Source organism: Balaenoptera acutorostrata, chromosome 9, assembly GCF_949987535.1.
Source record: "Balaenoptera acutorostrata chromosome 9, mBalAcu1.1, whole genome shotgun sequence".
Lineage (NCBI taxonomy): Eukaryota > Metazoa > Chordata > Mammalia > Artiodactyla > Balaenopteridae > Balaenoptera > Balaenoptera acutorostrata.
Window position 1 is genome coordinate 9,828,212 of NC_080072.1, and position 25,113 is coordinate 9,853,324.

The 25,113-nt window shown below is 46.2% G+C and overlaps 1 protein-coding gene across 1 annotated transcript; it reads left to right on the forward strand.

Moving 5' to 3' along the window:
* The first annotated feature begins 22,179 nt into the window (after nucleotides 1-22,179).
* On the forward strand, nucleotides 22,180-24,864 carry FTH1 (ferritin heavy chain 1). The gene is made up of 4 exons (XM_028164584.2): nucleotides 22,180-22,503; nucleotides 23,858-24,004; nucleotides 24,318-24,443; nucleotides 24,540-24,864. Exons 1-4 carry the CDS (start codon nucleotides 22,390-22,392, stop codon nucleotides 24,702-24,704), a joined length of 552 nt encoding a protein of 183 aa, XP_028020385.2. The 5' UTR covers nucleotides 22,180-22,389; the 3' UTR covers nucleotides 24,705-24,864.
* Nucleotides 24,865-25,113: the final 249 nt, after the last annotated feature.

A 25,113-nucleotide genomic window follows, 5' to 3' on the forward strand; every position in this document is an offset into this window, starting at 1 on the left:
TATGACCCAGCAATTTCACTTCTGGGTATATACTAAAAAGAATTGAAAGCAGGGTCTCGAAGGGACCCTGTGTTCACAGTAGCATTATTCACAATAGCTAAAACACGGAAGCAACCCAAGTGTCCACTGATGGATGAATGGATAAGCAAAATGTGGTCTATACATACAATGGAATACTATTCAGCCTTAAAAGCAAATGCAATATGCTACATGGGTGAACCTTGAGGACATTATGCTACATGAAATATAGGATCTCAAAGAGATATCTGCGGGACTTCCCTGGTAGTCCAGTGGTTAAGACTCCATGCTCCCAATGCAGGGGGCCCGGGTTCAATCCCTGGTCAAGGAACTAAGATCCCACATACCGCAACTAAGCCCACGCACCGTAAATAGAGAAGCCCGCACGCCGCAACGAAGACCTAGCTCAGTCTAAATAAATAAATACAATTAAGAATATTAAAAAAAAAGAGATATCTGCACTCCCATGTTCAGTGCAGCATTATTTACAATAGCCCTGAAATAGAAGCAACCTAAATGCCTATCGATAGATGAATGGATAAAGAAAATATGTCATAGATACACAATGGGATATTATTCAGCCTTAAAAAAAGCAGAAAACCCTCTCATCTGCACAACCTGGATGAACCTGGAAGATGCTGTACTAAGTGAAATAAGCCAGTCACAAAAAGACAATTTCTGCATGATTCCACTTATGTGGTGTACCTAGAGTAATCAAACTCATAGAAACAGAAAGTAGAATGGTGGGTGCCAGGGTCTGGGGGGAAGGGGAAACAGGGAGCTATTCAATGGGTGTAAAGTATCAGTCATTTAAGATGAAAAGTTCATGAGATCTGTTGTATAACCATGTGCATTTAGGTAACAGTATTTTCACGTATACTTTAAACAACGATAAATTCATGTCGTTTTTTAAACATTTTTTTATTTTAATAGATCTTTATTGGAGTATAATCGCTTCACAATACTGTGTTAGTGGGACTTCCCTGGTGGCGCAGTGGTTAAGAATCCGCCTGCCAATGCAGGGGACACGGGTTCGAGCCCTAGTCTGGGAAGATGCCACATGCCGCGGAGCAACTAAACCTGTGCGCCACAGCTACTGAGCCTGCGCTTTAGAGCCCGTGAACCACAACTACTGAAGCCCGAATGCCTAGAGCTTGTGCTCCGCAACAAGAGAAGCCACTGCAATGAGAAGCCGGCGCACCACAATGAAGAGTAGCCGCTGCTTGCCTCAACTAGAGAAAGCCCGTGTGCAGCAACGAAAACCCAATGCAGCCAAAAATAAATTAATTAATTAAAAAAAAATACCGTGTTAGTTTCTGTTGCACAACAAAGCGAGTCAGCCATATGCATACACATGTCCTCATATGCCCTCCCTCTTGAGCCTCCCTCCCATCCTCCCTATCCCACCCCTCTAGGTCATCACAAAGCACCGAGCCTATCTCCCTGTGCTATGCTGCTGCTTCCCACCATCCAACTATTTTACATTTGGTAATATATATATGTTGATGCTACTCTCACTTCGCCCCAGCTTTCCCCTCCCACCCCATGTCCTCAAGTCCATTCTCTATGTCTACCTCTTTATTCCTGCCCTGCAACTAGGTTCATCAGAACCATTTTTTTTGTTTTGTTTTTAGATTCCATATATATGTGTTAACATACAGTATTTGTTTTTCTCTTTCTGACTTACTTCACTCTGTATGACAGACTCTAGGTCCATCCACCTCACTACAAATAACTCAATTTCTTTTATTTTTATGGCTGAGTAATATTCCATTGTATATAGGTGCCACATCTTCTTTATCCATTCATCTGTCGATGGACACTTAGGTTGCTTCCATGTCCTGCCTATTGTAAATAGTGCTGCAATGAACATTGTGGTACATGTCTCTTTTTGAATTATGGTTTTCTCAGGGTATATGCCCAGTAGTGGGATTTCTGGGTCATATGGTAGTTCTATTTTTAGTTTTTTAAGGAACCTCCATACTGTTTTCCATAGTGATTGTATCAATTTACATTCCCACCAACAGTGCAGGAGGGTTCCCTTTTCACCACACCTTTTCCAGCATTTACTGTTTCTAGATTTTTTGATAATGGCCATTCTAACCGGTGTGAGGTGATACCTCATTGTAGTTTTGATTGGCATTTCTCTAATAATTAGTGATGTTGACCATCTTTTCATGTGCCTCTTGGCCATCTGTATGTCTTCCTTGGTGAAATGTCTATTTAGGTCTTCCACCCGTTTTTTAACTGGATTGTTTGTTTTTTTGATATTGAGCTCCATGAGCTGTTTGTATATTTTGGAGATTAATCCTTTGTCTGTTGTTTCATTTGCAAATATTTTCTCCCATTCTGAGGGTTGTCTTTTTGTCTTGTTTATGGTTTCCTTTGCTGTGCAAAAGCTTTTACGTTTAATTAAGTCCCATTTATTTATTTTTGTTTTTATTTCTTTTACTCTAGGAGTTGGGTCAAAAATATCTTGCTGTGGTTTATATAAAAGAGTGTTTTCCTATGTTTTCCTCTAAGAGTTTTATAGTGTCTGGTCTTACATTTAAGTCTAATCCATTTGGAGTTTATTTTTGTTTATGGTGTTAGGTAGTGCTCTAATTTTATTCTTTTACATGTGGCTGTCCAGTTTTCCCAGCACCACTTATTGAAGAGACTGTCTTTTCTCCATTGTATGTTCTTGCCTCCTTTTCGTAAATTAGGTACCCATATATGCATAGGTTTATCTCTGGGCATTCTATCCTGTACCATTAATCTATATTTCTGTTTTTGTGCCAATACCATACGGTCTTGATTACTGTAGCTTTGTGGTATAGTCTGAAGTCGGGGAGCCTGATTCCTCCAACTCCGTTTTTCTTTCTCAAGATTGCTTTGGCTATTCGGGGTCTTTTGTGTTTCCATATGAATTGTAAAATTTTTTGTTCTAATTCTGTGAAGAATGCCATTGGTAGTTTGACAGGGATTGCACTGAATCTGTAGCTTGCTTTGGGTAGTATAGTCATTTTCACGATATTGATTCTTCCAATCCAAGAACATGGTATATTTCTCCATCTGTTTATGTCATCTTTGATTTCTCTCATCAGTGTTACATAGCTTTCTGAGTACAAGTCTTTCGCCTCCTTAGGCAGGTTTATTCCTAGGTATTCTATTCTTTATGTTGCAGTGGTAGATGGGAGTGTTTCCTTAATTTCTCTTTCTGATTTTTCGTTGATGGTGTATGGGAATGCCAGAGATTTCTGTGCATTAATTTTGTATCCTGCAACCTTACCAAATTCATTGATTAGTTCTAGTAGTTTTCTTTTTTTAATTAATTAATTAATTTATATTTGGCTGCGTTGGGTCTTCATTGCTGCACGCGGGCTTTCTCTAGTTGCGGCGAGTGGGGGCTATTCTTCGTAGCAGTGTGCGGGCTTCTTATTGAAGTGGCTTCTCTTGTTGCTAGAGCACAGGCTCTAGGTGTGTGGGCTTCAGTAGTTGTGGCACGTGGGCTCAGTAGTTGTGGTGCACAGGCTTCGTTGTTCCACAGCATGTAGGATCTTCCCAGACCAGGGCTTGAACCCATGTCCCCTGCACTGGCAGGTGGATCCTTAACAACTGCGCCACCAGGGAAGCCCAGTTCTAGTAGTTTTCTGGTTGCATCTTTAGGATTTTCTATGTATAGTATCCTGTCATTGGCAAACAGTGACAGTTTTACTTCTTTTCCAATCTGTATTCCTTTTATTTCTTTTTCTTCTCTGATTGCTGTGGCTAGGACTTCCAAAACTATGTTGAATAAGAGTGGCGAGAGTGGACATCCTTGTCTTGTTTCTGATATAGTGGAAATGCTTTCAGTTTTTCACTATTGAGTATCATGCTTGCTGTGGGTTTGCCATATATGGCCTTTATTATGTTGAGGTAGGTTCCCTCTATGCCCATTTTCTGGAGAGTTTTTGTCATAAATCAGGTTGAATTTTGTCAAAATCTTTTTCTGCATCTATTGAAATGATCATATGGCTTTTATTCCTTAATTTGTTAATGTGGTGTGTTACATTGATTGATTTGCATATATTGTAGAATCCTTGCATCCCTGGGATAAATCCCACTTGATCATGGTGTTTGAGCCTTTTAATGTGCTGCTGGATTCCGTTTGCTAGTATTTTGTTGAGGATTTTTGCATCTATGTTCATCAGTGATATTGGTCTATAATTTTCTTTTTTTGTGATATCTTTTTCTGGTTTTGGTATCAGGGTGATGGTGGCTTCGTAGTATGAATTTGGGAGTGTTTCTCCCTCTGCAATTTTTTGGAAGAGTTTGAGAAGGATGGGTGTTAGCTCTTCTCTAAATGTTTGTTAGAATTCGCCTGTGAAGCCATCTGGTCTTGGGCTTTTGTTTGTTGGAAGATTTTTAATTCTGGTTTCAATTTCATTACTTGTGATAGGTTTGTTTATATTTTCTAATTCTTCCTGGTTCAGTCTTGGAAAATTGTACCTTTCCAAGAATTTGTTCACCTCTTTGTGGTTGTTCATTTTACTGGCATATAGTTGTTTGTAGTAGTCTCTTATAATCCTTTGTATTTCTGCGGTGTCAGTTGTGATTTCTCCTTTTTCATTTCTAATTTTATTGATTTGCGTCCTCTCCCTTTTTTTCTTGATGAGTCTGACTAAGGGTTTATCAATTTTGTTTATCTTCTCAAAGAACCAGCTTTTAGTTTTATTGCTCTTTGCTATTGTTTTCTTTGTTTCTATATCATTTATTTCTGCTCTGATCTTTATGATTTCTTTCCTTCTACTAACTTTGGGTTTTCTTTGTTCTTCTCTCTCTAGTTGTTTTACATGTAGGGTTAGATTGTTTATTTGAGATTTTTCTTTTTCTTGAGGTGAGGTTGAATTGCTATAAACTTCCCTCTTAGAACTGCTTTTGCTGTGTCCCATAGGTTTTGGGTCATCGTGTTTTTGTTGTCATTTGTTTCTATGTAGTTTTTAATTTCTTCTTTGATATCTTCAGTGATCTCTTGGTTATTAGTAGTGCACTGTTTAGCCTCCATGTATTTGTGTTTTTTACAGTTTTTTCCCTGTAACTGATTTCCAATCTCATAGCGTTGTGGTTGGAAAAGATGCTTGATTTGATTTCAATTTTCTTAAATTTTCTGAGGCTTGATTTGTGACCAAGATGTGAGCTATAGAATGTTCCATGTGCACTTGAGAGGAAAGTGTATTCTGCAACTTTTGGGTGGAATGTTCTATAAATATCAATTAAATCTATCTGGTCTATTGTGTCATTTAAAGCTTGTGCTTCCTTATTTATTTTCTGTTTGGATGATCTGTCCATTGGTGTAAGTGGGGTGTTAAAGTCCCCTACTATTATTGTGTTAGTTGATTTCCCCTTTCATGGTTGTTAGCATTTGCCTTATGTATTGAGGTGCTCCTATGTTGGGTGCATAAACATTTATAATTGTTATATCTTCTTGGATTGATCCTTTGATCATTATGTAGTGTCCCTCCTTATCTCTTGTAACAGTCTTTATTTTTTTATCTGATACGAGTATTGCTACTCCAGCTTTCTTTTGATTTCCATTTGCATGGAATATCTTTTTCCCACTTCAGACCTAGGGACGCATACAGACTGAAAGTGAAGGGATGGAAAAAGATATTCTATGTCATGTGTCTTTTACCACAATTTTTTTTAAAGTGATTCCTATGGTGAAGACGCTGATCCTTAGCCTTGGTTAACCTAACCTTCCCCACACCTGAACTCCAAAGGGGATCCCACCCTGTTCTGCCCCAGGCCACGCATGGTACCCTTGGTGCACAGTGAAAGCAGCCAGGGGCAAATCCAAGAAAGAAGGGAGTGACTGCCCTGGGGTTAAGATGCTGGTGCAGCCCTGCCCTTTCACCTCTGCAGTCCCAGGCCTTCCCCAGTTATTGCAGAATTAACTCCGTGTGGATCTATTACTTTCCTCCACAAGCAAAGGTCACTTCCATTCTTGGGCTCTTACAGGGCTCTCAGGCTCTCAGCCCGCTCTCCTGAATCCCACCATCCCTTATCTCATGTCTCTGCTGATGCCAAGTCATGTGCCTGGACCACCGTGAACACAGCTGTGAACTCAGCAAGCTCACCCCTTCAGAACCTGTTGGGAGCTTGGCTTAGAGAGGACAGTGAACTTGTGTTTGTTAATCGGATCCCAAAGGAACTGGGTTTACGTGGCTCTAAAGTAACTCTCAGTTCTTCCTCTCTGCTCTTCTAGCTGGAAGGAATGTTCCTCCAGGAAGTACACAGTGAAGAAATGCAAGCCTCCTTATCTCCAATTGACAATTGACCACAGAGAGGTTGGCAACTTGCCTAAGGTCATGTAGCTAGTTAGCTGGGACCAACTCCCGCAGGTCTGGCTCCAGGCCTGGTGTCCTTTCAGGCGCATGCACACAAATCACCATCACTAGCCTCCACCCAGTCGGTTCTCCATAATAAGCACCACAGGCCCCGGGCCTAGTGCTCATGAGCTTTGCAAAGGCTCAAGAAAATGTGTTGGTTCCTAAATTCAAAAAGAAAATAGCAAAATCAGTAAAAGTAAATGTTGGAAATCCCCTGGTGGTCCAGTGGTTAGGACTCCGTGCTTTCACTGCCGAGGGCCCAGGTTCCATCCCTAGTGGGGGAATGAAGATCCCACAAGCCACATGATGGCATGGCCAAAATAATAAAAAATTAAAAAAGTAAATGTTTATAAACTGTGACACTGTCACCTATTCAATTGCAATTGAGCGCAACTATTTTTTAAGTTACTTTTCCATTAAGTTGAATGAGGCGTGTAGGCACATTTTAATGTATTTGCTGTGGTATGCAAAATCAGAGTGCTGGGCCCCTCATAGGTCTTCAAACAGACACATGGTGGTAGAACTCTGTAGGGCACAGGCCTGGGTGCGGCAGCTCCAATGTCCTGCCTCTAAGATAACTGTATTATTTGGTAAAATGATACCAGCAAGCCAGACAAGAGAGCACTTGGCAGAAACTCCTCCTGTCTCCAGTGAGCCCTGGGGGCAAAATCCCACTTAGAAACACTCATCAACTCCATCTTCTAGGTTTACTTAAGCAGCTATTTAGAATCAGACACGCCAACTGACTCAGGTGAGACAAGCATCAGACAATGCTTGTGAAATGGAAGGGCTGTGGGGGGCGGGGGGGGCGGAGTGTGTGTGTGTGGCATGTCTAACATTACCTCTGGAAGAAGAAGAAGATCTGCAACACTGGATGCTATTGGAAGATAGCCTGAGGATGAAGCTCCACAGATGGGAGCAGATCCCAGAGAGAATCACAGAGAAATAAGGGCAGAGCCCTGATGGAACCATGCCTGAAACCCATCTTCTCTTGATCTCTCAGCTACAAGAGCCAACAAATCCCTTTTGTTGCTAAGCTAGTGTGTCTTGGGTTTTATTGCCTGAAATCAAAATCATCCTGACTGATGTAGACCTCCCAGCTTTTTCATCCATCTGATCTCAGAGAGACAGCAGTGAGCAGTCCTGAAAAGAGATCTCAATTCCCTGCCCAGGAATTGAACCTGGGTAGCCTGGATGAAAACCAGGACTCCTAGCCACTAGACCACCAGGGGCTAGAGACTAGAAGCAAAGTAGCTCTGGCTCTTTCCTCGGTTTGAAAGAATGTTGCAAGGAGGCAAAAAATGTAAAAAACAGGTACAAAGTTTATTATTAGACACAGCACAAGGTATGGGAGAGCACACAGAGAAGCAGTTTATTTATTTAAGTCAGAAGCTAGGCAGAAATACACACCAGAGAGTAGTGCAGGTGTCCTGAATGAGGAGCACAGTAAAGGAGTGATTGAAATCACTTACATAGGACAGTCCTTCTGGTCTTTGTTTACCTTTGGCCAATTATCTTGTTTCTTTTTTCACACCTGACCTGTCCTAGGACTCTCCCCAACATGCATGCGCAACTTTTCGCTAAGATGGATCCCACTGCAGAGGCCTGTGGGGGTATGTCCACACTTATTATGGGGTGGCGCCCCATCCCTTTTTGACCCCCACGGAGCCTTCCTGTGCGTGTGCAGACAGGGAAGTTTTCCTTGACCTCAAGAGTGGTCACTTTATCTCTTTATTCCAGCAGAGCTCAGCTTCTGCCACTAGCTTTGTCCTTAGAGTGTCTGGGGGAGAACAAACTTAAGTTTTACTCCACTTGACAAACACCAGCTGTCCAGCCCAGGGGCCCATCTATATCCTACCTCAGGTATAACCTCGGAAGCCTCCAGAGTGTTTTTCCCTGGAGTATTTTCATAGGGGCTGGCCAAGAGGCAACTGTACTCATGCCCTCTGATCTTACAGTAACAGTGACGAGAGCCTATCTGAAATCTGGGAACTTTTCAGAAACTTTCCTTTCCCTAGATGTGGCAGAGAGTATCAGGCTGTCCAGGAAGCTGGGCTTGGGGTGGGAGTGTTTGTGCTGTGGGACCCAGCATTTTTGTTCTTCCCTCTCATGCCCTCCATACCCTCCTAGGGATAACCTGGGTAAGCAGACAGAATTCCCAAACTCCATTCACCTGTTCCATAAGCACTTACTAAACCCCCGGGTGAGACACCCCATGATGGACCCCAGACAAACAGAGTGGAGTGATGAGCAGAGGACGAGCTGGAGCAGAGGGATGAGTGATCTGGGCCGTGGAAGGGGGATGAGGAGCGGTTAAGAGTGTGTCTGGGACTTCCCTGGCGGTCCCGTGGTTAAGACTCAGCGCTTTCACTGCCAGGGCCTGAGTTCAATCCCTGGTCGGGGAACTAAGATCCTGCAAGTTGTGTGCCCAAAAAAAATTTTTAAAAAGGGTGTGGGCTCTGGATCCGAACTGCAGGTGTCCTTGGGCGAGTTACTATGTAGTTCGGTGCCTCAGTTTTCTCATCTGGCAAATGGCATGCCTGGCATATCTAGTAAGGGCTCAAAAGTATTAGCTTTTATTATTATTTGTTTTTATTATTGAGCATTAATTTTTATTATTATTGGATTCCTTTTAAGACAAGGAATTGACTTTAACCCACCTGGCTGGGTGGAGCTTGGGCCTGAGGACCCCTTACCTTGGAACACAGGAGTTTTCAGCTAAAGGGCTTCAGGCAGGGACGTCCCTGGTGGTCCAGTGGTTAGGACTCCGCACTTACACTGCAGGGGGCACAGGTTTGATCCCTGCGGAACTAAGATCTTGCACGCCTCGAGGAGCAGCCAAAATAAAAAGAGGGAGGGTGGGTTCAGGCAAATTCCAGAGACCAATTCCAATTCCACCTCTGAGGTTCCCATTGTGGGCTCCTAAGGAGAAAATGCAGGAGGGGTCCTCCCTAACCCTTAGTTAAGTGCAAAGAACCATGCCTGAGGGAATGAAGGACACTCCTGGGGCAAGGATTCCTCCTTTTCACAACAATTCAACTACATCCAACCAGAGTTTGCACTGAGCACCTGCAGTGTGCCAGAGCACGGGCCTGTGTACCGGGAGCACCGAAGAAACAAAGTTCCCGTGTCCACTGAGCCCTCGGCCTCCCAGTGGCCATGGAGGGATGGTGATGCAATGGCACAAGTGCCTACTGTCACTCAGTAAAAGCTGAAGGGACCAATGTCAGAGGAAGAAAGAGATTAGCTCCGAATCCTGGAAGACTCCTCGGCAGAAGCAGGATTTAGACCGGTGTTTGGAGGAAGGGTAGGTCTTTCATAACTCGAAGGGCACAGCTTTGGGAGGAAAGACGTAAGCAAAGGCACAGAGGTGGGGCCCACACAGGACCTGCGGGGCACTGCAGGGACGGGTGTGGATGAGGCAGAGAGCTGATGGGACCAGCAGGAGGGACGCCAGCAGGGACTGAGACCTCTCGCAGCCTCAGCCTGCTCTGCCACCTGTCAGGCAACTGTGCCTGGCAGGCAGGGCAGCTGCTGGTAGCAAATGCTGTGAAAGGTTAGTCAAGCTCAGAAAGACAAGAGTGGGGGACTTCCCTGGCGGTCCAGTGGTTAAGACTCTACGCTTCCCCTGCGGGGGGCACTGGTTCGATCCCTGGTCAGGGAACTAGGATCCAGCATGCCACAAGGCACGGCCAAAAAAAAAAGAAACACAAGTGTAAACCAGATTGGGGGGTCGGGGGCAAGGATCCTTGATGGGTCCTCCACAGGTGCCTAATTGGTTTGATAACAGCTTCCCTTTCCCTCTGACTCCTGGATAGAAACACAGGGCATCTGGAATCTGCTCTGATCAGTCTGGGCAATGTTTCAACAGGCCCCATTCCACAGCTACTAATTGCTGCTTGCTTGCCCCGGGGCCCCACGGGGAGGTGACATCTGGGCTCATTGCAGCCCTTGCAGCCAGCAGGTATGGCAGGCAAGGTGGGCATTACAGACATTCACAGGGAACGTTGTCAAGACACGGCTGGAGCTCCTGAGGGCAGACACGGAATCCCACTTGTCACTGTATTGCCACGGCTCAGCCCAGTACTGAAAGCATAAGTGAATTGTTCAGTTGTTTCCTTCAGTCATTCTCTACAAGACAAGGGGTGTGTGTGTGTGTGTGTGTGTGTGTGATTTTCGTGTGTGTGATTTTCACGTATGTGTGTGTAATTTTCATGTACATACGTGTGCTGAATTTTTCATAAATGTAGTGGTTTAAAAAAATTATTTATTTATTTATGGCTGTGTTGGGTCTTCATTTCTGTGCGAGGGCTTTTCCTAGCCATGGCAAGCGGGGCCACTCTTCATCGCGGTGCGCGGGCCTCTCATTATCATGGCCTCTCTTGTTGCGGAGCACGGGCTTCAGACGCGCAGGCTTAGTAGCTGTGGCTCACGGGCCTAGTTGCTCCGCGGCATGTGGGATCTTCCCAGACCAGGGCTCGAACCCGTGTCCCCTGCATTAGCAGGCAGATTCTCAACCATTGCGCCACCAGGGAAGCCCCCCATAAATGTAGTTTTGATCATGGACAGCTCTTTATTTTCTCCTTTCTCCTTCTTCTCTGTCCCTTTCTCTGCAGCCTTTACCGCCTCTGCTTTGCCCGGAAAGCAGTGACCACTGCTTAGCATATAGTCCTCCATCTTTTTCACACTCACACATCCATGTGCAAACACTGCCACTGGGATTTAATCTCAGGAAGCAGAGGAGCATAGTTAGAGAATGCTGGCTTGGGGGTCAGAAGGCCTAGGTTCTGGTCCTTGACTCAGCCACAAACTTCCTGTGAAACCCTGAGTCAGGCCCCTCCTCTCTCCAGGTCTCAGTCTCTTCATCTAGGGCCTGGCCCAAAGCCGGCATTTTAAAATGTTGCTTGAGTGGCTGAATGAAAGTATTAGATTAGATAGTCTCAAAACCAACTTCCTGGCTTGAAAATTCTGTGACCCATGAAGGAATTAGTTGCCCTTTAGGTGATTTAAAAGGTAAATTGACTGGAAAATGTGTTGCAAGTGACAAAATATGTGTCTCCCTCTGAATGTGGGGGGCAGAGGCCGTTCTAACCATAGTACAGGGCAGGGGCTGGAGGGGAGATGTCTCCCAAGAGGAAAATCTGAATCCAGTACTCAGAAGTGGGGGGGAGGGGGGGAGGGGTGGATGTGAGGAAGTAGGTGTGGCTCTTGGAGAAATCACCAATTCCAGAAAACGCAAAATTTCTGGATTCCTGTCACTACCACCACATACACACCCACAGTACTGAAAGGACAGTTGGACAGATGAGCAAGCTGGAAAAAAATTAGAGCTGCTGAATTCCAGCTAGTGATTCCAAAGAATTACAAAAGGCAGGGATGTTTGAAAGGGGGACACCTCATTGCAGTTTTGATTTGCATTTCTCTAATGATTAGTGATGTTGAGCATCTTTTCATGTGTTTGTTGGCAATCTGTATGTTTTCTCTGGAGGAATGTCTACTTAGGTCTTCTGCCCATTTTTGGATTGAGCTGTTTGTTTTTGTGATATTGAGCTGCATGAGCTGCTTGTATATTTTGGAGATTAATCCTTTGTCAGCTGCTTCGTTTGCAAATATTTTCTCCCATTTTGAGGGTTGTCTTTGCATCTTGTGTATGGTTTCCTTTGCTGTGCAAAAGCTTTTAAGTTTCATTAAGTCCCATTTGTTTATTTTTGTTTTTATTTCCATTTCTCTAGGAGGTAGGTCAAAAAGGATCTTGCTGTGATTTATGTCATAGAGTGTTCTGCCTATGTTTTCCTCTAAGAGTTTTATAGTGTCTGGCGTTACATTTAGGTCTTTGATCCATTTGGAGTTTATTTTTGTGTATGGTGTTAGGAAGTGTTCTAATTTCATCCTTTTACTTATTTATTATAAATTTATTTTATTTATCTATTTTTGGCTGCGTTGGGCCGTCGTTGCTGTGTGCGGGCTTTCTCTAGTTGCGGCGAGCAAGGGCTACTCTTCGTTGCGATGCACGGGCTTCTCGTTGCAGTGGCTTCTCTTGTTGCAGAGCATGGGCTCTAGGTGCGTGGGCTTCAGTAGTTGTGGCACACAGGCTCAGTAGTTGTGGCTCACAGGCTTAGTTGCTCCACGGCATGTGGGATCTTCCTGGACCAGGGCTCGAACCTGTGTCCCCTGCAGGCGGACAGGCGGATTGGCAGGCGGATTCTTAACCACTGTGCCACCAGGGAAGCCCCTAATTTCATCCTTTTACATGTAGCTGTCCAGTTTTCCCAGCACCACTTATTGAAGAGGCTGTCTTTTCTCCATTGTATACTCTTGCCTCCTTTATCAAAGATAAGGTAACCATATGTGCGTGGGTTTATCTCTGGGCTTTCTATCCTGTTCCATTGATCTATATTTCTGTTTTTGTGCCAGTACCATACTGTCTTGATTACTGTAGCTTTGTAGTATAGTCTGAAGTCCAGGAACCTGATTCCTGCAGCTCCGTTTTTCTTTCTCAAGGTTGCTTTGGCTTTTCCGGGTCTTTTGCATTTCCATACAAAATTGCGTGGCACATTTTTTAGTAGAGAGAATCCATCCTTCTACTCTTGCTCCCTGGCCCCTTGTGACCTCCCACAAGTTCCTTCAGTCAAGGAAACACTCTGTGGCCACCAACGCAGGCAAAGGGAACCGGTCGGCAGAGCAGGGAGCCTGTGACCATGGTGTCACTATTTCCATGGCCCAGCTGGTCACAGACCACTCTGCCTTGTAGTGTTCTCAGTGTCCTCAGACCCCAGAGAAGCTCAAGTATTCTCTGTGTCTTCCTTGTGGGAAGTAGGAAGAGCTAGTCTTACCTAAGTAAAGATGGAAAAAGCAAACCTATGAGGCAAGGGGTGGGGAGGCCTATCCATCAATAACAGGAAAGGTGAGTAAGAGCTGGGCTCTTAAATGAATCCAACATACAGTTCTCGGTAGTCTGGGAGCCTGGCGCTTTGTGGGTACTGAGGTGGGGAAGGGGAGACACTGCCAAGATGAATAGGGCAGGAGCTCCCCTTCCGGTGCGGGAGGCGGGTACAAATACAAAACAAGTCACTGCAGTACTTGTGGCCACAGAGAAATGTTCAGAGCACTGGAGGGCACCAAGAATGGAAATTCTCACCTCTGCAGGGGTAGCTGAGGGAAGCCTCACAGAGGATATGTGAGCTGGGTGTCGAAGGCTGGGTTGTTTTCAGGCAGAAAAGTCAGGGCAGGGCAGTCCAAGCAGAGGGACCAGATGTACCAAGTCCAAGGGGACCGCCTCTGGGTTGCAGGGAATAGCTGAAGAGGAGGCCCAGGAGGAGAGTGGCTGGCAGATGAGCAGGGCCTCTCACTGCACCGTAGACCTGGACTTTTATCCCAAGGGTAGAGGAGAGCCTGGGAGGAGTTTTAAGCGGAGGAGTGAAGTGCTTACCTTTGCATTTCATAAAGCTGGGACAGGCAGAAAAGAGACTACACTCGTCCCTCCATATCTGTGGGTTCCATGTCCACAGATTCAACCAATTGGATTGAAAATATTAAAAAAAAAAAATCCAGAAAGTTCTGAAAAGCAAAATGAATTTGTCATGTGCCTGGCATATTTACATAGCATTTACATTGTATTAGGTATTATAAGTAACCTAGAGACAATTTAAAGAACACAGGAGGATGTGCATAGGTATATGCAAATACAACACCGTTTTATACAAGGGACTGGAGCATCCTCGGATTTTGGTACCCACAGGGGTCCTGGAACCATGGTAGTTAGAGAAGGGCCAGGCTGCAACTGGTAGTGCAGGCAGGAAATACAGGGCCAGGGACACTGGTAACAGCCAAAGGTTGACTAGGGCCTCTTCCACGATTACGGTGAGGTCTTTTGGGTCCTGACCCTCTCCTGGAACACTCAGGACTCTCCTCTGCTGGCCACTGGGCCCCATCTGTTTGCTCAGCCAGAAAAACTAGCTTGCCTGGAGCGCACGCACCTACGGACCTTCCTGGGAAAGTCAGAGAGTCACTCACTCCCGCTACATTCTACTGCCTCCCAGCTTGGTTAGTCCCCAGCTGCCCTTCACTTCAGCCTCCCCTCTGCCCCGGGCCGCTGGCCTCTCAGATTCCTAACAAGCTTCTGTGTCCTGTCCCCCACCCCCCAACCCCCGGCTCAGTGCAGCCTGAAGCTCAAGCTTCTGCCTCAATCCTCAGCTTCCCCAGCAGACGTGGGACTGTGCTCGTGCAGCCTCCCCTGGGTGTGGGTGAAATGTGCATCCACATGGCGAGAGCAGAGGCAGACACCAGTCTCTACTTCCTGGCTGCCCAGCTCGGCCAAAGCAAGCACGCCACTCTACTCATTCCCCTTCTCCGAGGCTGCCCTTTGCTGAGCCAGGCCTCTCCTGATCTGGCCAGGGTGGGCATGGCTGAGCCTGGACTGGGTGACGTGGGCATGCCGTGTGGCTGGGTACCAGCTCATGGGGTGCAACACCAATCGTGGTGACAAGGGCACCCAAAGTGTGTGTGGGGGGGGACACCCAGGGTAGCATGGGGGAGGACTAGCTCCAGAGACCGTAAATAAATATAAGAATCAAAGTTCGGAAAGGCCAGGTGACCTCACTGAAGCTTCCAGAATGTGGGCACACACCCAGGGGGTCCTTTGGAAGGATATAGCAAGAGACCATCAAAGGCCAGATCCTTACTTCCAGAGCCTACAGTCTGAAGGCAGAGACTAGGTATTATTCCACTGGGCCTGATGATTCCAGAGGAGGGCCCTAGGGCTGCAAACTGCTAGAATCGGAAGGGCCCCGGATTGTGCTAGGGTCTGGTGACACAGGTTAAAATGGAGCTCAAAGTCCAGTGGGAAGGCAGACAAGCAAACAACAGCCAGGGTCCATGGGATAAAGTCTCTGGCAGAGGTGCGGTGTGCTGGGCTCTCCCAGAGGGAACTCCCATGGATGCGGTAAGGCCTGAGTTGCCTTAAAAAGTGGGCCTTCCGGGCTTCCCTGGTGGCTCGGTGGTCAGGAGTCCGCCTGCCAGTGCAAGGGACACGGGTTCAAGCCCTGGTCTGGGAAGATCCCACATGCCGCGGAGCAACTGAGCCCGTGCGCCACAACTACTGAAGCCTGCGTGCCTAGAGCCCGTGCTCCGCAACAAGAGAAGCCACCGCAATGAGAAGCCTGCACGCTGCAACGAAGAGTAGCCCCTGCTCGCCGCAACTACAGAAAGCCTGTGCGCAGCAACGAAGACCCAATGCAGTCAAAAGATAAATAAATAAATAAATAAAATTTAAAAGTGGGCCTTCCATTCTCAGTTGTCCTCAAACATCCCAGGTCATGGCTCTTGACCTTAACCTCCTGGAAAAGGGGAAACCTGAGTACCCAGACTGCTGGGTTTTCAAGAAATGCCTTAAGGACAAGCTCTCTGAGTCACGGCTGCATCATCCAGAAATGCACCCAAATCTGATTCAGTATTATTTTTTCCAATTTCTGAACTCTGATTTCCTGCACAATTCACTTTACTTAACTCCAGGGAAAATCCCAGACACTTAAAACACCAGCTCTTCAGTGAAAACATCACTTAACCCATTCTCTCCCAATCCTCCTCTACGCTTCCAGCCTGGTGATTCTTCTTCATTGTCATCAGCTTTGAACGAACTACTTTGGGCTCTGCTTTTTCATATAACATCATTTCATATACACTTTCCAGCAACACATTTATCCATTTTAACGACCACACCGTATGCCCTCATGTGTCTTGTCCTTCATTTTCAGCTTGTGTTTCTGCCAGCGATGATGGCCTTAGGCAAGCCCTGGTCTTCTATGGGCCTCTCACCTCTTTATCTGTATAATACAGTGATTTGGAAACTCTAAAGTCCTTTCTGAGCCTTAACATTCCAAGGCCTATGATTTTCCAGCTGTGGAATCATAACCCCATAGCAACAATCCCTAGAAAGGAAAGAGAGACCCAGCATCTGTTGAGAACTCACTGTGAGGCAGGAAAGCACTGAGGAAGAAACAGGCACAGAAAAAAAGAAAAGGGAATTCCCTGGTGGTCCAGTGGTTAGGACTCTGCGCTTTCACTGTTGAGGGCATGGGTTCAGTCCCTGGGCGGGCAACTAAGATCCTGCAAGCCCAGCAGCGACGCCAAAAAAAGAAAAGAAAAGAAAAGAAAAAAATATTAAAAAATATAAAAACAAATAAACAAACAAAAAAGAAATGGGTGTGAAAAGTGACACCTTCCCTTTCCTGCAAAAACACTATCTGAGGCCTGCGTGGGTGAACTAGATCCCTCTGTTCCAGGTCCAGCCTGGACACCCAGCCACACTACCAAATGTGGTTTACCCTATAGTAAAGCCCTCCAACGTTCCCCTCCCCTGGATGACAGAGCACTTTTGGAGCCCAAGCCCAACCCCTCCAGCCCAGCAGAGTGCTGAGTCACGGTGGGGCAGCAGTTCTCCACCCCATTCCCCAACCTCTACCCCTTCCCGGATGAGCTGGTGTCCTCCCGAAACCACAGGCCTGGCTCTTCCCTAGCCTGAGGCTCCTCCCGCAGAGGCGGATGTCCCCAGGGAGGCCAGCCAAACTCCCCACCTCCTCAGAGTCACGAGGAGCCGGGGCTGGAGGGGAGGGAGGCAGAATCCTGGTCAACAGAGGTCCAAAGACCAAGCCAGGGCTTCGGAATCTAGAGGCTTGGAGATGGCAGTTCTGACACCCCAAGGGTTCCCAGAAGGTGTGGAACAGGCCCAAGCAAACACACACACACACACACACACACACACACACACACACCACACACACACACACACACACACACACACACACACACACACACACACACACACACACACACACACACACACACACACACACACACACACACACACCCCCCAGCACAAGATTGCCCTTTCATTTTTCCCAGCCGGCCTCCCCCAGTGACCTTCTACATCCCAAGCTGACCCTCAGTTTTGCCATGATGGTCACTGCAGCTGCATGTGTTTTAACCAAGCACGGAGCCAAGAAACCTCCTTTCTGCACCAGAACAACTTCCTTCCGGTGGGCCCAACTTCATGTTGGCTCTGTCCAATTGGATGTCCTGGAGGCCCTGAAACTCAGAAAATCCAGTGCAAAACCAAGCTGGCCTCCTTCAACAACCTTCCGCCCAAACTGCATTTCCTTCTGTGCCCCCATCCTCAGTGAATGGCAGCAGCAACTCAGCTGCCCGGGCCAGAAAGCTGGGGGCTCTCTTGCCCACCTGCCCCCACGCCTTACCACTCCCCTCCACAGCTATCCAATCAGCTACCTCATCCTGTCTGTTCTGTCTTCTCCATATCGCTCAAATCTGCTTTCTGTCTCGTCTACTCACTGAGAACTAGGGCTGTTACCTCCCAACAGGTACCCAGCCCTCTTGTCTGACTTTAAACTATCCTCCACATTCAATCATGCATCCATCCATTCATTCAACAAATACTGAGGACCAAGTTACAAGCATCTTGCAAAATGCTTGAAGTGCAGGATGGAGAAGACAGAACTAATGCCTGCCCACCAGGAGCTTACAGTATACGGCAGCAGGGAAGACGATCCAAAAGTGATCTATATGTCTACAATATACGGTTATACATACGAATATATATTGTATAGTATGGTTATTAATTTTCACTACTTAGCAAGCTACAAATACCAACTTAATTTAATTGTCATTTGTATTTTAACTTTGTTTACGACATCTTTTGTCTTACAGCTTTTCATTTTTGTTGTATGATTCCATCCACATGAAATTCTAGAACATGCAAAGTTAGTTAATCAATATCAGAAGAGTGCTTGTCTTGAGGGGTATGGGGGAAATCTACTGGAAAGGGGTACAAAGAAACTTTCTGGGATAATGGAAATGTTTTGCATCTTGTTTCAGCTGTATTTAAGTGTCAAAACACATTTAATGAAACACCTAAGATTCTGCATTTTATTTATGTTAATTATACCTTTACTTTAAAAAATTAAATCACTCATTTTTGCAAAGAAAAGAACAATTTTGTTGGCTTTTTACCTACTTGATACCAGTTAGCTTCATATTCCAATAACTATATCCACAATATTTTTCTAGATATGCCTCTCTCAAAGATTTAACTCCATGTATTTTGAATTCATCAAGCTTTGGTGGGACCACACACTTTGCTCTTCCCCCCCCACCCCACCCCCGAGCGCTTGGTCCAACTGAAAGGACTTCCTAGAAACTACCTTAATCCATTCAAAAATTTTAACAAACTGTGTGACAGCCATGCCCTTGATTTGGTCATTACCCTGAGGATTCATCTTAATCAGCCTTTGTTACTCAAAGTATTTCTTGGTTTTATTTTTTACTGGTTGAAAAAGACAAAGAGTTCTAACTTCAATACTACAAGTCCCAGAAATTTTGGATTCCCTATTTTCCTCTTCACTCCCACTGCCAAAGGGGCCAGTTCTGTTCTAAATTTATCTCTTTCCTGTAATCAAATGCACCTGATAACCAAGGCAGTCTAGTAACATTGTTTTGCAATATTGTTTCATTTTGGAGCTCTTTCAGGAATTGTAGTGTCATCGATTTTCTCTGCTTTGGCATATTCTTTGTTTTCTGAAGACTTGGACTTTACTTTTTCTTTGGTGTAGTTCAATAGTTGGTCCTTCTTGCTCTGCCATCGTGCAGATTTTCAAGTAGTCTCATCTGCCAACTGGCTTCTTTTTTCTGACAGCCTCAGAAGAACACTCCCTACCCCCAAATTCTAAAAGATAATTTTCTGTATATTCTTCTAATGACTTTATAGGGGTTTTTTTTGTTTTGTTTTTTTAAGGCTTGGATCTTTAGTCCATCTGGAACGTATTTTTGAAATGCTGAGTCATTTTTCACCACATGACTATCTATTGTTTCAACATCATTTGTTAAACCCATTCTTTCTCTGCTAATTGAAATGCCACTTTAGCATGTACCAAGTTCCCATTCATATGGGGGTAGGACTGTTTAGTTGCATTGATCTACTCACCTCTTCCTGTGCCAGTACCAACTGCTTTATAATATTCTATTTATACTACTGTTTTTTTTTATATCAGGGAGGACAAATCTAACCTCATAACATTTTTTTTTCCCCAAATGCTTATCAGCTTTTCTACACACTCTTCCAAATGAACTTTAGAATCATTTTGTCAAGGTTCCAAAAGACCACTGAGTTTTACAGAAATTGCACTGAATTTCTAAGCTAATTTGGGGAGAACTGACCTCTTTACAAAACTGAGGTTGGCTATGTAGAAACATGGTGTCTCTTCATCTATGCAAGTTTTCTTTTCTGTCCAGCAGTAAACATTTATAGTTTTCTTCACACATTTGGTAACTTTATTCCTAGGTACTTTAAGCTTTTGTTGCCATTGTAAATGAAGAAATTTTTTCTCTCATTTCATTGTCTAACTGGTTACTGACACATAGGAAAACTTTGCACCTGGTAACTTTGCCATACTCTTACCCTTATAGTTTTTCTGTTGATTCGGTGTAAGATTTCTAGAAACAAAACTAACGTGGTTATTTCTCTGGCGAGAAATCCCTTAGGGTCTCCATGTCCTCCAGGATAAGATTTAACCCCTTTTTACGACACACAACCCTTCCTGACCTTGCCCCTATACTACCCTTCCAGGCTTCTCCAATATGGACTCTACTTTGAGGCCAACACATTTTCTTAAGGTGCCTTGGACAGGCCATGCATTTCCACACCTTATACCTTTACATATGCTGCTCTCTCTGCTTGGAATTCCCTCATCTCCCTCCTCCCTTTCACCTTTCTTTTACTTTTCCTTCTTTTACTTTTCCTTGAACTAAGTGACACTTAGTTCAAATGTCACTTTCTTTTCTTTTTTAATATTTATTTTACTTATTTATTTTCCTAATTTTTTTTTTTTTTTTTGGCTGCATCGTGTCTTAGTTGCGGCACACGGGATCTTTGTTGAGGCATACGGGATCTTTTCATTATGGCCCTCAGTCTGCTCGGGTTTCTCTCTAGTTGCGGCTGTCGGGCTTCTCTCTAGTTTTGGCAAGCGGGTTTTCTCTTCTCTAGTTGTGGTGCACGGGCTCCAAAAAGAGTGTGCTCTGTAGTTTGTGGCATGTGAGCTCAATAGTTGTGGCACGCGGGCTTAGTTGCCCTGCATGTGGGATCTTAGTTCCCTGACCAGGGATGGAACCCACATCCCCTGCATTGGAAGGTGGATTCTTTACCACTGGACCACCAGGAAGTCCCCCTCAAGTGTCACTTTGTTAGGGAAGCTTTCCCTGACTTCCTATCCCAGAGTGGGTAAGGCACCCCTTGTCTGTATTCTCCCACCATCCTTCTGCTTACTTTATCATATGTAGCTCTAGCCCCATTAAAAATTTTTTTCCTTAAAGTAACACGTTCATTTTGAAATGAATAACAGATGCAAGACAGAAACTGCCATAATTCCATCAGCAACTTAGTATTTTAGTAAAGTTCCTTTTTTAAAGTTTTTTAAATTGAAATATAGTTGATTTACAATGTTGTTAATTTCTGCTGTACAGCAAAGTGATTCAGTTATAGAGACATACATTCTTTTTCATTCTTTCTTTTTTTAATTGAAATTTTAAAAAAATGTTTTTTAAAGGTTTGGAAGTCCAGCTTCCAGTTGCATGTTTGTGAACATCCTGAAAAGGTACTTGGGTAGGTCTCCCACCCATGTGTTGAAGAACCTGGCTAAGAATAGTGACCCTGAGGAGAGCAGACTAGGGCGCAGGCGCTCGGCCTGGCTCTGTCCAGTTCTGCCATCCACGAATTCACACCCATTCAGTGCTGGGGACACTACTGCAAGCCACACGCAGTGCCCCTGTGTGTGTCCCCCCTCCCCAGGATCCCAGGCATATGTCGCGCACATTCGTTCAGCGCCATTAGCTTCTCTCCAAGGACAACCTGGGGGTGGCTTCCTGTAGGGCCTGCTCAGCCCGAGGCTCCTGGGACTGGGGCCAATAAAAAAGGCCTTTTCAAAATGGCCTCGCAGCATCCTTTCCAGACCTAAGCGGCTTCTTCTCTATTTTCTAACCCCTGGTCTCTGAACTTTAAGCTACCGGCGATTTCCTCAGAATTCAATGGCTCATCCCCACGGTTCCCTCGGGAAGGCGGTCTCCGCAGTCTCTCGGGAAACACGGCCCGCCCAGCCTTTGTTGTATCAAATGCACGAGGAGCCATGTTTGCTTTCAACAAAAGACGGACCGGGTCGCCGGAGCCGGAAGAGGGGCCGACCCGCGACAGGCCGTGGGCCCCACCCCGCCTGCATTCGGTCCCTTTCTAAGCCTTGAGGAAGAGAAATTGAGCCCTTTCCCAGCCCAACCTCTGACTCACTCGGCCTCCTCGGGCCCACGTTCACCCTCCAGGTTCCCTATTTGCATCACGAAGTAATCACCTCGGGGTGTGGCAACTGCGGCTCTACTGCTCTGATTTTTAACGTGCCCTTGGCCAAGAGTCTCAGGGTGCCTTCTGGGACCTCGGAATCGCCCTGACGCCCTCGGGGCCAGGGGCAGTTTCCTGTCGGTTTCAACACCCAGGACGCCACCGGGGTCAGGGCTCCGAGCTGGGCTTCCTGCCCCCGCTCAGGCTTTCTCTCCAACCCCACGAAACGAGCACCACGCTCCACGGAACAAGCTGCAGCTTACAGGCCCCCCAGACCCCGCACCGCCACCCCCACCCCTCCTTCTCCACCCCCCCCAGCGGGGCGGGGCCGCGCGCCCACCGGAAGGGGCGGGGCTCAGCTCGGCGGGCGGGCGGCGTGATTGGCCGCGGCGGGCCTGACGCCCCTTCTCGCTATAAGAGCCGGGCAATAGTCACCTGCGCCACAGTCCTCGCGGAGAGTTGCCGCGGTTTCCTGCTTCAACAGTGCTTGGACGGAACCCGGCGCTCGTCCCCCCTCCGGCAGGCTGCTCAGAGCCAGCCCTCGCCACCACCTGACAACGCCCTCCGACCGCCCCAAAGTCCCCGCCGCCGTTACAGCGCCGCGCAGCCACCGCCTCACCTCAGCCGCTCGCCATGACGACCGCGTCCCCTTCGCAGGTGCGCCAGAACTACCACCAGGACTCGGAGGCCGCCATCAATCGTCAGATCAACCTGGAGCTCTACGCCTCCTACGTCTACCTGTCCATGGTGAGCGCGGGCGGGCCCACGGGGGACGGGCGCGGCCTCCCTGGCGGCAGGGCGGGGGTGTGGCTACGAGGAGAGCCCTCCCGCCTCCCGCCTCCCGCCTCCGTGCGCCCTTCTGGAAAATGGAGGCTGCTCGGGGTCTTCCAGAACTCCTGCGCAGAAATTCTGAGCAGTTGTCCCCTGGGAGTGCTCCCTCGTGGGCCAGGGCCGCCTCTGCGCATCCCAGTTTATTTAAAGAGACCTGAGTTTTCTCCCAGGGTTGCCACACTTGCCACCAGTAGGATCCTGTAGTTAGGAAGGTGGATTTTCGCATTTCCATCCCTTCTGCATCCGATCACGTGATGGGGGGCGGTGCTGAGGAGGTCCGGCTCCCATCCCCCTGAGTCTGGCGGAGCCTGCTGGGTAATGGTGTCCAACTATGGGGGCTGGTGCGAAGTGGTTTATCTCGTGGGCCGAACCGCCGCCTCCACCTCTCTGCTCTGCTTATCTCTAAGTCCCGCTTGAATTGAAGCATATCTCTAGAAATCTCCCTTCAGCCGGCACCGAGTTGTCTGCCATTCGTATTTTTTATCTTTTTTGTGTCTAAGGGTTGTGGCATAATTGAACCTTTAGTTCTTGGATACAGTCCACCAACAGTTACGGGGCCTGAAAATTTTCCATGCAGTAATTGGTGGAATCAGTTTTCCAAAATCCTGGTTTTAAGCGGTGTGGTAGGAGCTTTAGTTAGAATTGTCTTACTACGTTTTGCGCATCATCCAAGAATAGACGTGTTCCGGATGGGTTTGGAATATGCCTGGATTTCTATGATTATCATTCCATTTCAGGAACAACTGAATACAGCAAGGGTGTAAAAGGGACTCAAATTTTTGTTTTCTACTGAACATATTTACATATGTTGGCATTGTCCACAACTGTTATGTTGCCTAGTGGGTTAATTTTATAAATCTATCAGCCTGCTGTAAGCTGGCAGCTTATGTTTTAACATGGATTACTCAGGAAGGAGGGGGAGAAGGCACTAACAGTGCAGGGTAAATACTCCAACATCTTTTCAACCAAATTTGACAGGGGCTGTAAGAACTTTACTCTGCATTTACACAGATGCTTAAGATGTTCCATGGTGGAGGCAATTCCCATGATATTCTAACGGTTTCTTGTAGCAAACTTTCAGTTTCAAGGACCAAGTTTCATTTTTGTGTTTCAGAGTAAAAACTAATTACTGTCGTGTTCAATCCAGGAACACACCCTGCTCCAGTCTTCCTATGCTCAGACCCTTTCTTGCTGGGCTTTGAGAAGGAAGGCTAGGCTAGCCGACTGCCTTCCTTTGGGAATCCCTAACATGTTCGTGTACCGCTTTCAGTCGTACTATTTCGATCGCGATGATGTGGCATTGAAGAACTTTGCCAAATACTTTCTTCACCAATCTCATGAGGAGAGGGAACATGCTGAGAAACTGATGAAGCTGCAGAACCAGCGGGGTGGCCGAATCTTCCTGCAGGATATCAAGGTGAACGGAAGATCCTAGGGTCGTCGTGCCTCATTTGTCTAGCAGTCCTCTGACGTCAGAAATCACTGAGCCCAGCAGTTGCCCTTATCAGATGAAGATACACGGGGCTTTTGTCTTTTGCGCTTTCTCGGGCCTACCGCGTAAGCTAAAGTTGGCAGACAGTAATGGGCAAGGATATTAAGTTGGAAACGGTTGTTGGGGGAACTTGGCTGTTACTTTTGCCAAGCACGGTTGTTGCACATTAGATGCTTGCTGATTTGTGGTTTAAGTGGTAGAGGTTGCAGATGCACTGACTTAACCTCCTCTCATTCAGAAACCAGACCGTGATGACTGGGAGAATGGGCTGAATGCAATGGAATGTGCGCTACACTTGGAAAAAAGTGTGAATCAGTCACTACTGGAACTGCACAAATTGGCCACTGAGAAAAATGACCCCCATGTGAGTATTGGCAACCTGGGAGTAAATGGAGGAAATCATTTGCCTTACGGGTTGGGGAAGCTTCCCAATAACTTTTTTCCTTGTTCTCTTTTCTAGTTGTGTGACTTCATTGAGACTCATTACCTGAATGAGCAGGTGAAATCCATTAAAGAATTGGGTGACCACGTAACCAACTTGCGCACGATGGGGGCCCCCGAATCCGGCATGGCACATTATCTCTTCGACAAGCACACCCTAGGGAATAGTGATAATGAAAGCTAAGCCTTAGGCTGGCTTCCCGTAGCCACGGGAGTGACTTCCCTGGTCACCAAGGCAGTGCATGCATGTTTGGGTTACCTTTACCTTTTCTGTAAGTTGTACCAAAACATCTACAAGTCCTTTCCTTAGTATCATTCCTTCAAATAAAGTAATTTGGTACCCAGCTGTTGTCTTTGAGTCCTTGGGATGGGCTAGAAATGTATCTAGGCCATCTTTACTAAATTTGTAAGTGCCGCCATGGTTTAGTCACACTAATCAAAGTGAAATGCTTAGGAGGATTTGTATTTACTTATTAAATTCCTTAGTTTGGGAAAGATACCAAGGCTTGGGTGTTCTGAATTCAGACAGGACTTAAGGATTTCTGATTCTGAATTAGGTGTTTTATATGTTTCTAGCAGTTCTGGCTTTCTCA